This window comes from Oncorhynchus mykiss, chromosome 9, assembly GCF_057628025.1.
Source record: "Oncorhynchus mykiss isolate SJ-2025 chromosome 9, ASM5762802v1, whole genome shotgun sequence".
NCBI classification, from domain to species: Eukaryota; Metazoa; Chordata; class Actinopteri; order Salmoniformes; family Salmonidae; genus Oncorhynchus; species Oncorhynchus mykiss.
This window is the reverse complement of record NC_143030.1, coordinates 63,708,587-63,720,721: the sequence shown is the minus strand read 5'-3', so window position 1 is coordinate 63,720,721 and position 12,135 is coordinate 63,708,587. Positions and strand designations below refer to the sequence as shown.

General features: G+C 45.1%; 1 protein-coding gene across 3 annotated transcripts in view; it reads left to right on the top strand.

Annotated features, from left to right (window-relative positions):
* The first annotated feature begins 261 nt into the window (after positions 1–261).
* Positions 262–12,135, top strand: part of LOC110532489 (IQ motif and Sec7 domain ArfGEF 2) — a 65,823-nt gene continuing 53,949 nt past the window's right edge. For all 3 annotated transcript variants that reach the window (XM_036988507.2, XM_036988502.2, XM_090184982.1), the window contains exon 1: positions 262–2,250. In XM_036988507.2, coding sequence (XP_036844402.1) covers positions 1,769–2,250 — 482 coding nt within the window. In that variant the 5' untranslated portion in view covers positions 262–1,768. The remainder of the gene's footprint in view (positions 2,251–12,135) is intronic.

The window sequence follows — 12,135 nt, the reverse complement described above, 5'->3', positions numbered from 1 at the left end:
GATTTTGGGAAATACTTGAGAAGTGGAGTTACAGCAAACCAGTAGCCTAAGCTATAGGCTATAATATGAAAACCAATTTTAAAAAAAGAGTTGAACGGTTGGTAAAGAGTTTGATAAATGCAGTTAAAAAGACAACATAAAATGTTCGTTAAATCTATCATTACAGACAATCAATCAAAACGTTTTGGAAAAATATACATTTTAAATTGCCTAGAGTCTAGGCTACATGTCTATAACGATTGTGCAGCATACCTTGCGCGTCGCCACGGGAACGCTCCTGAGCACCACGCGCGCTCAGGACAGTTCACAGATTTGCAAGGAGTCCATATCTTCGTTTATCTGTGCCACCACAAGTGCGAAGTTACCGCCTCTGTAGTTGAAAATCGTTTGCTAAATGCACTTTATTTTTATCATAGGGGATTTTAGAAATTAGCAGAGGATTATTTTATTGGTTTCCCTGAACCGTCGCGACACAGGCAAGTGGAAACTCCTTATACCGATAAACTATGTATATTGGAGACGTGTGAACTATTTTACGTTTATATTATTTTTCAGCTAACAAGTTTCTGAAAGAAACTGGACTGTCGAAAGGACTCGATCGAGTAGGCAATTATCCGTTATGGATGCGTGACGTTGATCGCAGTGCGGTGATATTACAAGGAACACGGGCAAAGCTGTAGCCTAAAAGGCAATCTCAAGCTGTTGGATGTGGTCTGTACAGGGCAGGGGTGAGGACTTGGACCTCAACTATGAAATGAATCAGTCGTCCAACGTCTTCATTTTTTTTTTCCAAAGACACATCTAGTCATGGGGTGAAGAGGATGAGGTAGAGACTGCGGGGATAGTCTATATGGGAGGGAACATGGAATTTTCTCTATTATATAATCTTTGACAAAAACTGCTTATTAGTGGGAGACCATTACAAGCCATTTTGCCTGACCCCTTCCCCTTTCCCTTTTTAGCAGGAGAGACAGACAACGTTTAGTGATCATTAATACTTGAGGAAATAATCAATGTAATTGCACCACAACACTTGGCTGTTGAGATCATAACACATCTCGACTGAAGTTAACAAGGAGAACACGGGTTTATGACAAGTGCCACTGGTGTGTATTCTCTTTATTTGACTGATCTTTTATTACACAGGGACCCCCTATGTTTGCCTCTCTATAAGAGAGAATCATATTGAATTGTCAAGATGGCTACGGTGCATTTATTGTTTCAGATTTCAACTATACCTCTCCGTCTCTTGTTTCTCTACCTTGATCCATCTCTCTTTTATGGTTTGATTTTGGTTGATAATTTGGAATAATGACACCTGACGCCCAAAGCCCTGGATTTCAATCCTCCACCATCCTTCAAGATGCTGAATTTAAAGACACTAAGTATTCAGCTAACCCCACTCAGTTGTACCCCTTACTTGTTTTTCAACTTTGCACCATTGTCTTGGTTTAGCCATCTCTTATGGACCTAGAACAATTGCAGCCAACCCCATCTTGCATTGTGATATTTGATATGTAATAATTAGAGAAACTGTCGACACACTCTGTTGTGTCCCTTGACCTCTCTGAATCTCTGAAAGGCTTTTTGCGTAAAGTAGAAAGGGACAAAAAAAATCTCCAAGTTCATCTTCCTCCAGCCCCCCTGTCCGTCCTCCCCTCTCCCCCCCACTCATCAGGGCTGGTGGGGGGGTGGGATCTGGAGCTCCAGGGTCGTAGCGGCGGAGGTGGTGGTACCCTGGAGCCTCCCTGGAGCAAGGCCTCCCACCATGGAGACCAGCCCCGAGAGCCCCAACCGTGCCGTGGAGTACCTCCTAGAGCTCAACAACATAATCGAGAGCCAGGCCAAGCTCCTGGAGACACAGCGGCGGCGCATCGAGGAGCTGGAAGGCCAGCTGGACCGAGTCAGCCAGGAGAACCAGGACCTGAGGCTGGAAAGACCCACTCCTCCACGAGCCCCGGAGCTCCCCGAACAGAACCATAGCAACACCAACCACAGATCAGAGAAGCCCCCCTCCCTGCCCATCCACCCTGGCAGCAGTAGTGGAGGTAATGGCAGCATCACCAGCCCTGTCGCCGCTCCGTCCCCTGCGGTGGTGGCGCCCCCTGCAGGGCCGAGCCGGGAGAGACGTGCCCACACCAGGCTGACCCGGGGCATGTCCTGTGGCTCGAACCCAGCCGAGAGGGAGCAGCGGGAGAGACTGGAACACACAGACAGCTCCGATACCAACAGCTCCACCATCCGCAGAAAGTGAGTTATGCTATAATGTGTCTCTGGTTCTCTCTCGTATAATTTCCATGTTTTCTCTACAGTTTCTTTCCATGGCCCATGGAAGCATGGGTTGCTTCACTTGCTTGATGGCTATGGTGTTATGACCCTATTCCCTGACTGAAGTAAAACATTGTCACTAGTTGTCACTGTTTCTTGATGGTAGTTCCCAACATGCCCAAATGATTTATGCCCAAAATGTCCCCTGTTGCTGATCTTACTTCATTTGGTTTGAATTCAACGAGTTGACATGCTGTTCATTTAATTGTGATCGCACAGTTATATAACTCCTCTGTGTATCTCAGTGAGTGACAGCACCATTGAGTAAAACCAGAGGGATATTTTTCCTCCTGATCACACGAGTTTGAGGGGAAGTGATGTGCTCACTGTGTAAAGACCGCAACACAGATAGGTAGCTACTGTACTGAATGGGTGAGTGTGTGACACACTGGGATTATTAGATATTGATGAATCTGCTTGGGGCTTTGTTTTAAGGATCCTGAGTGTATTTATGTGGATAGGGTTTCATTTACACAGACTGGCCATTACTGTTATACAGTCTGAATTTTTAGTTCAGTGAGTAAAATGTATAGGCACTGCACTGTGTGGGCTGTTCATGTGTTCCTCTTTCTGTGGGTGTTCCATTGTATGAGTGTGCTGATTTTGTTAGTGGGGTCGTGTGAAGGAGGGATTTTGATGCATTGTGTGTAGGAGTGAGATATGTACAGTATTGTGCAGAGGAAGACAGTGTGCAGTGTGTGTGTGTGTGTGTGTGTGTGTGTGTGTGTGTGTGTGTGTGTGTGTGTGTGTGTGTGTGTGTGTGTGTGTGTGTGTGTGTGTGTGTGTGTGTGTGTGTGTGTGTGTGTGTGTGTGTGTGTGTGTGTGGAGAAACCCTATGACATGATTATGTTCTGCTTTTTGCCTGTCAGAAAAATATAGCTGGACGCCCACGTCTGCTCAGAAATACACTTTTGTTATGTCTTGTGGGTTTCATAACCACATCTTTATAACAATTAAATAATGATGAGAAGGGAGACAGGAATTAGCTCAACCATTTATCTGAACAAACACTTCTCAATGTACAACTCCCATGATGCTCTGCGTGGGTTTCATACACCACATCTCGTCCCCACCTATTTAACAACAATTATGAACAAGTCCAAGCGTCTTGGTGCCCACCTATCACTCGTAGGGTAATGGCGGTCAACCTGACTCTCAATAACAGTAGCTAGATTTCCATCCAATTGGTGACAGATTTTCACACAAATATTCTAAAACCCACGTAAAAACTACATTTCCCACCAGTGATGTTTCCATCAAATTGACTCAAAAAAGCTGTACCTGATGATGCAGTGCACATAAAAATGTTTTTTTGTGGTTAAATTTCCATGTACCGAATAAAAAATACACTCTGGTTTTCTTACAAAAAATGTTATGTTATGTAGCGAGTGTTCCCACTCTGGTATTGGCACGTGTGCTCTAGCCAACAACTCGCAGATACAGTGTGGATAGGCCAGCCTACATGATAAGATTATAATGGACAAAAGAGCAAGATTATTTTTATTTGTCAAATGGCAGCCAATCATCGATGATCATGTCACCAGAATGAGAACCTCGATATTTATTGGAAAGGAGCATCAATTGAGCGCATCACCTTGCACTTTCACCACCCTCTGAAGATCAACATCATTTATTTAATCTGTAGCCAACTAGGCATAGTGGGAGGATCACACAACATGTTATCGCGTGAGGTGTGACTCCAAGTTTATTTCAATATGATGGTTATTATATCAATATTTGCTCATAAAAGCGTTTCCACTGACATTTTTCACAAAATACATTTTACCAACACAAAATATCCTCCTTGTCTAGCGTATTTTGTTTTGTCGACATTTGGAAAGGCCTGATGGAAAGTTTCATGACATTTTTTATTCAACATGTACTTTACTGGCATGAAATGGTTGGATGGAAACCTGGTTACTGTCTTTAGACTGTGGCGTAAGACACAGGTGTAGGCATGTGAATAGCCTGTGTTACAGTCTCATCACACACTTGTATGGGTGTGCCTGAGTCAGTGTCCTGAGAATGTGACTGTGAGCCCTTAGGTGATGCCTGCTGGGTCAGAGTGTCACCCAGTAACAGTTCTGGGCCACTCACGACTGGTGATTCTATCGGTGTTGCTTTACGCACCAGTAACTGATCTATGTGCCTTTTCCAGATGACATCCTCAGCAGTCTAGACAATGTAGGACACAAGACCAGTCTGAGCAATGACTGCAGCAGGAACCTACTTTGGTCCTTTGAGGTAGATCCTAGCTAAGACAGTTTCTCCAGGATTGAAAACTCTGTTCTTTGCTCTCAGTACACAACATTTGATTGAACCTTCCTGTTGACATTGCACTCCTTTGCGTTCAGAGGTTTGAGTAGGTCAAAGCTTGTGCATAGCTCTCTCTACATGGGTAGCGATGCAAGCAATGTTTTGGTGGTTGCATGAAGCTTGTTCCTATAGGATAGAAGGAAGCTGTGTAAGCATTGGTCAGTTGTCGCCTACAAGATGGAGTAACAAGCTGATCTGACTTCTCCAAGATTCTCGATTGTCTTCTCAGCAGTAGTAGACCTCATGATGGCAATCTCTGGCCACTTGCTATGAGCATCCACGACCACGAGAAAGATTCTGTCTTCAAATGGCCCTGCAAAGTCGACGTGTATGTGTTGCCATGCCTGCTCCAGGCCAATCCCACAGACGAAGAGGTGCAAGTTGCGGTACGTTGAGAACCTTCTGATTTGAGGAACATGTCTCTCCTCAATGCTTCCATCCAACCCAGGCCACCAAAAGTAGCTTCGTGTGATTTCCTTAATGCAAACCATTCCACAATGCTCTGAGTGCAGCTGTTGCAACACTGGTGTCCTCAGCTAAGGCAGAATGATTACTCTCCTCCCCCATAGCAGACAACCAGACAACCCAGCGGCTCTATCTTTGATGATGATGTCCATCACTTCAGATAACATCAGGTTGTTTCTGGTGTTTTTTCTGCACTTGTGTTGAAGGGATGGTGCGTTTTCCACTTGTCTGAAGTAGAAGATGTCCACCAGGCATGACTCTGGCTTGACTCACAGGTAGTGGTAACCTGGAAAGTCCACCTGCATTGCAGTGCAGTTCTGACTTGTGGTACTTGATGTCGTATATGCGGTCCAAATGTGCTCGTCAGCGAATGATGAGCTGTAAGAAGGGTGAACTTCCTCCCATACAGATACTAGTGAAAAATACTCACTCAAAATATGATGCCTAGGGCTTCTCGTTATATCTGTGTGTAGTTACTTTCTGCTTTGTTCAATGTCCTTGATGCGAAAGCGATCGGCTACTCTTTACCTGAAGGCATTGTCGTGTCTTTGGCTATGCCGGATTAAGTGATATGACAGGCTATTCTATAAAATAATTTCTCCGTGATTAATATTACCTGATTGAGCTAATCATGTAAATGTAATTAACTAGAGAGTCGGGGCACCACAAAATAATATTTATAGAGCTATTATCTTCCGAATAAACTCTTAAAGACCTAGTAATATTTTACATCAATAGCAGTCAATATTAATCGTCACCTTAATTCAGTCTCATCTGAAAGTTGTAAATTCTTGGTTATCTTCACGAACCCTGGCTAGCAAGTTGAATCAGCAATACAAAATTTGGTTAAATTATTTATTTACTAAATACCAAAATAATCACACAGAATTACATATACAAAGAATTAATTATACCTTGATTACAAATTACGTCATAAAGGAAAACGTCCCTAGCGGGCGGAACAGATATGACAGTTGGTTACACAAAAGAAAAGGGCTGGGTTTGAGAGAAAGAGCGGGAAGACTGAGGACCAAAGGAAGAAGCTGTGCTATTGTATATACAGTATTTTATGCATTCTAAATTACCGCCCATTTGGAAAAGGAAAATGCAATAAATATTTACTCTGAGCTGTGCTTCGCTAGGTTGGTAGTGGATGGAAGGCCGTGTTGCCAAACCGGGTCCTTTGACATTTGTCTCTGGTGGTCAATTGGATACGTTGTAGTAATGTCATTGTGTGATAGACGGGATACTCTGTCTGTTCCTTCCTAACCCTCGTTTGCAGCTGCTGTTGCTAACTCAATGGCTAGGAGGTATCACTTCTGTAGTGAATAAGGGTTCAAAGTTCATACCATTTGCAACCAAAGCTCACGCTGATGTTGGCTTCGTTCTGTAGTTATTATCTGAACCATTCTGACATCGGACCGTCGTCCTCACATCCTCGGAACAGGAGGTTACATTTTTGTCAAGGGCTTATATAGTGGAGGGAGAAAAGGGGTGTGTTTCATAGTTTACAATCTATGTATCTTCACGTGGGCAGGCCACTGAGTCGGGCCTAATTCACTCATGAAAACCCAATTCTCACATTTTAGAAACTAAAATCACATTTCATCCCATCACAAATCATTTCATATTCAAACATTTAAATTGAACAACAATTCCATGTGAATCCGATAACTCTGATGTGTAGACTTTACACTGTAGAGTTTGTCATCTTATTATTGATGAGAATGTCTCAGATGACAACCGAACTGACATCATATTCATTAAGTACCACTGCATATGTTCAATTGGTCAGATTACCAGAATATAGTTCATTTCCCCCCACCTTCTGATGTTCCCAGAATCTTTATGTTGACCAAGTGTTTTGCAAATGTAACATCAGTAGGGTAGAGAGAGGAGAAAAGGGGGAAGAGGTATTTATAACTGTCATAAACCAACCCCAGGCCAACGTCATGACAGCATGATATAGGACACTGTTTGTTTCATGTGTTGCACTCCAAATCTTTACGTTCGTTGTGTTGTTTATTGTTTTTTTGGTGGAACGTTTAATAAAGAAAATGTACGCCTACCACGCTGCACCTTGGTCCGGTCATTCTACCACGCTGCACCTTGGTCCGGTCATTCTACCACGCTGCACCTTGGTCCGGTCATTCTACCACGCTGCACCTTGGTCCGGTCATTCTACCACGCTGCACCTTGGTCCGGTCATTCTACCACGCTGCACCTTGGTCCGGTCATTCTACCACGCTGCACCTTGGTCCGGTCATTCTACCACGCTGCACCTTGGTCCGGTCATTCTACCACGCTGCACCTTGGTCCGGTCATTCTACCACGCTGCACCTTGGTCCGGTCATTCTACCACGCTGCACCTTGGTCCGGTCATTCCACCACTAACGACGGACATGGACCAAGCAGCATGGCCAGGAGGAGTGGACATGGGAGGACATCCTGGATGGCAAAGGATCCTGGACGTGGGAGGAGATCCTGGCCGGAAGGGATCGCCTCCCATGGGAACAGGTGGAATCAGCGAGGGAGGAACGGCGACGAGACCAGGAGTCACGGCAACGACGGAAGCCCGAGAGGCAGCTCCAAAAAATGTTTTTGGGGTAGCACACGGGGAGATTGGCGGAGTCAGGGTTTAGACCTGAGCCAACTCCCGTGCTTACCGTGGGGAGCATGTGATCGGTCAGGCACCGTGTTATGCGGTGATGTGCACTGGGTCTCCAGTGAGCATTCACAGGCCGGTGCGCACTGTGCCAGGGCCCCACATTTGCCGGGCGGAAGTGGGCATCAGGCCAGGATGGGTTGGCCAGCTCAACGCTCGAGACCTCCAGTGCGCCTCCATGGCCCAGTGTATCCGGTGCCTGCTCCACGCACCAAGCTTCCAGTGCGTCTCCCCAGTCCGGTGAGACCTGTTCCGGTTCCACATACCAGGCCTCCAGTATGTTTGCCTAGCCTGGTAAGCCCTGTGGCAGCTCCACGCACCAGGCTTCCAGTACGTCTCCTCAGTCCAGTGATGATCCATGGCACGAAGCCTGCAGTGATGATCCAGGGAAAGGAGCCTCCAGCGACGGTTCCCAGTCCGGAGCCTCCAGCGACGGTCCCCCAGTCCGGTGCCTCCAGCGACGGTCCCCAGTCCGGAGCCTCCAACGACAGCCCCCAGTCCGGAGCCTCCAGCGACGGTCCCCAGTCCGGTGCCTCCAGCGACGGTCCCCAGTCCGGAGCCTCCAGCGACGGTCCCCAGTCCGGAGCCTCCAGCGGCGGTCCCCAGTCCGGAGCCTCCAGCGACGGTCCCCAGTCTGGAGCCTCCAGCGACGGTCCCCAGTCCGGAGCCTCCAGCGACGGTCCGCAGTCCGGAGTCTCCAGTGACGGTCCGCAGTCCAGAGCCTCCAGCGGCGGTCCGCAGTCCGAAGCCTCCGGCGATGGGGGGGGGGGGGGGGTACTGTCACGCCCTGACCTTAGAGAGCCTTTTTATTTCTCTATTTGGTTAGGTCAGGGTGTGATTTGGGTGGGCATTCTATGTTTCCTGTTTATTTGTTTTTGGACGAGTGTTGTTCCCAATCAGAGGCAGCTGTCTATTGTTGTCTCTGATTGGGGATCATACTTAGGCAGTCCTTTTTCCCACATTTAGGTTGTGGGATCTTGTCTTTGTTTGTTGCATGTGTTACACTCCGAAGCTTTACGTTCGTTGTAGTGTTTATTGTTTTTTTGGTGGAACATCTAATAAAGAAAATGTATGCTTACCACGCTGCACCTTGGTCCGGTCATTCTACCACTAACGATGGACGTAACACACACCATAGCAACTAGCATCACAAACTAGTTGGGTGGGCAATGACAGGTCCAAGTGCGTCAGTGCCTCAGATATCAGGAGTGTTTCCTTGGTTTTCAGAAACGCTTCCTTGCATTGTTCTGTCCATTTCCATATTTTGTCCTGACAAAACAACTGATTCAGCAGCTTCAGCTTTGTTGCTAACCTCAGCATAAAGCGTCCATAGTAATTCAGTAACCCCAGGAAAGAACGCAGTTGGCTGACGTTTTGTGGCACTGGGGCATCCAAGAGAGTCTTGATCTTGAAGGCCTGTAGCATCGAGGACGTGTCCAAGGTATTCAACCGATGAAGAATGCCCATTTGTCCTTACGAACTCACAGTCCATAGTCCATCAATCTCTGTAAGGTTGAGTCCAAATTCTGGAGAATGTCCTTTTTCATTCTTTCCAGTAACGAGGATGTCATCCAGGTAGAATTGTACTCCAGGCAATCCACTCAAGATCATCGCCCTCTGGAACAGCGCTTTCGCACTTCTGATTCCAAACGGTAGATGACAGTACCTGAAGACCCTCTTCTGTATCACGACGTTCAGCATCTCTTTTGATTTTTCATCCACATGCATCTGCAGGTAGGGTTGGCAGAGGTTGATTTTGCTGAATTTTGACCTTCAGCAAAACCCGCGAAAAGGTAATTGGTGTGTGGTAACGGTTAACTGTACCTTTAAAGTCTCCACATATCCTGATTCCACCATCCTTCTTAAGGACTGGTACTATGGGTGTTACCCATTCACTCACACTGACAGGCTCCAGTACTTTGTGCTTGAATAAAGCATCCAAGTCAGCCTCAACTTTTGGTCTGATAGCACAAGGTATAGGTTGTGCTTTCAGACACTTTGGTTTGCTGTCTGGTTTCATGCTAAGCTTCGCTGTAATATATTTCATGCTACCCAGCTTTCCATTAAAGACTTCTCCATGTTTCTTTAAGATGGCGGGTAGGCCTGTGCCTCCATGTGTCATTCTACAAACTTATGGCCAGTCTAGTGGGATTTTCTTCTGCCATGAACATCACAGCGGATAGTTTCCTTACATGACGTAGAGTGGCAGCTTGTCAGTTTGTCTGTTTAACTGAACTGTGACCTCAGTGAGGTCTCTTACGGCGACAGATTCACCTGTGTAAGTCTTTAACATGATGTGTGCTAGCTGAAGTGGAAGGTGTTTCAGTGTCTTTTTGTAGACTGTGTCTGACACATCTCCATATGCACCGGCTACCCATTTAGTAAGAGAGAGACATAGTAGCTGTGCGGCCCCACAGCAACAGTCAGAATATTCAGTGTGACTTCCTCGTCTGATGAGTCACTCACCTCTCTGTTCTCTTTCTCAAAAGCGTGAACATGTCTCTGACGTTTTCTCTGAGCTCTTTTTGTTTCTGCAGGCTTGTTCAATGTGGCCCTTTTTACTGCAGGCTCAGCAATCTATGTCCTTACACCAACATGTAGACAGACGCCTGATGTCCCTCTTTGCCACAGCGGAAGCATGTGCCTTGATGTCCCTTTCTCTGATTTTCAATTGCAACTCTGTGCACTTTCCCTGATGAACTAAACTGCTAAGCCTCATTGGCAGCTAGTTCCATGGACACACTGACTTCAATGGCCCTTGCCAAGTAGGCTACCGGGCTACTTGGAAAAAGCCACGGGATTGTTTTTTAATACCGTCAAAACAATTTCTTTGAAGTTTTTCAATACATTTTAATATTTGTAGCTACGTTGATACGTTAGGAGATAAATCAGATTGTGTTCTTCATTTCACCTGTCACATTATTTTACATTATGAAGCTTACCATAGTTCCCCAGAACAGTTGAGCCAGTCATGTGTTTGTTTTAAATAGCACAATGGGGGAGTCTCTGTTGCGCGGCGCACATGAGGTGATCAAGTTATGTTTGCCATCAGATATCTTATAATGGCTTTCTGCCAGAAGTCAAAGAGCTCTGGATGAGTTATCTGTACTGTACAGTTACCATTTTTTCCCTGTGCTTCCTACTAGTTTTTTTCTTCTCTGTTCTTCTCCCATCTGCTCCATGTACACATTCTGCTCTTCCTTCTGAAAAGAATGCATCACAACTTTGTTCATTTGCACAATTTCTCTTGTTCACATTCACTTGTAAATATCCACACTCACCAAAAATGACATTCGGTAACTACTAGCTATGCTTGTATAACTGAGGTGGATTTGCCAGCATCGTTAGCATTTAGTTAACAGCATCTATGTGATTTCGCTATTTGTTTGTGCTAATTTTGTTAGAATTCTTGTGTTTTTAGCGCCCCCTTATGAGCTATGCCGGTAATACCATAAATCCCTGAATGAGAGAAGGACAGTATGACGATATGAAAATCTGAATAACGCCTAAGCCTATTGCCAAGATCAGATTACTTTCAGTCAGTTGTATCTTTTGTTTAGCTTCACTCCGTATCATTCAGTACATCATTAAACTTAAAGTACTCTGATAGTTTCTTTAATGCAGCAGCAAACATTGTCACTGATTCTCCCTCTTCCTGATTTATCCTGTGGAATCTAAACCTTTCAGCAATAACTAGTGGTTTTGGTGAAAAGTGTCCTTTCAGTATTTTCACAATATCCCCATATGTCTTATTACCTGGCCTGTCTGGCTGTAGCAGGCTGCATAGTAAATTAAATTAAATGTATTTGGCCCCACTTGCCTCTGCTATCAATTAGCATGTGCAATTAGCATGTGCCACATTAAAAAACAACTTCTTCCAGACAGAATATTTACTGTAGGTTCAGACTTACTCGTCGCCAATCTTTTATGTCTCGTGGTTTCATAAGCCTGCCTATATAACAATTCAATAATGATGAGACGGGAATTAGCCTGAACGTGCGTATCTCAATGTACAACTCCCATGATGCTCGGCGTCACAACCACAATACACCATAACTTTTCTGTATTTTTCTCTGAGTGAAGGTTAGGTTAGTTTTTGAGTGAAGTAGATCAGCTCTTTACTGGCCAGGTCAAGCTAAAATGAAAGTCTGGAACTCATCTCAGTTTTACTTCCACACACAGATTATAATGTTTGGTCTAATTTTGTTCTGGTACTAGGTCTATTATCTGAGTTGTTTGACTAGAGGCAGATCCCTGTGAAAATACTGTTGTATTCTAACATATGACCAAAAAGCTAGTTGCATCATACATCATATTATGTGTTATGAAGCTGTAATAACATCAGAAAAATCATCATCTAA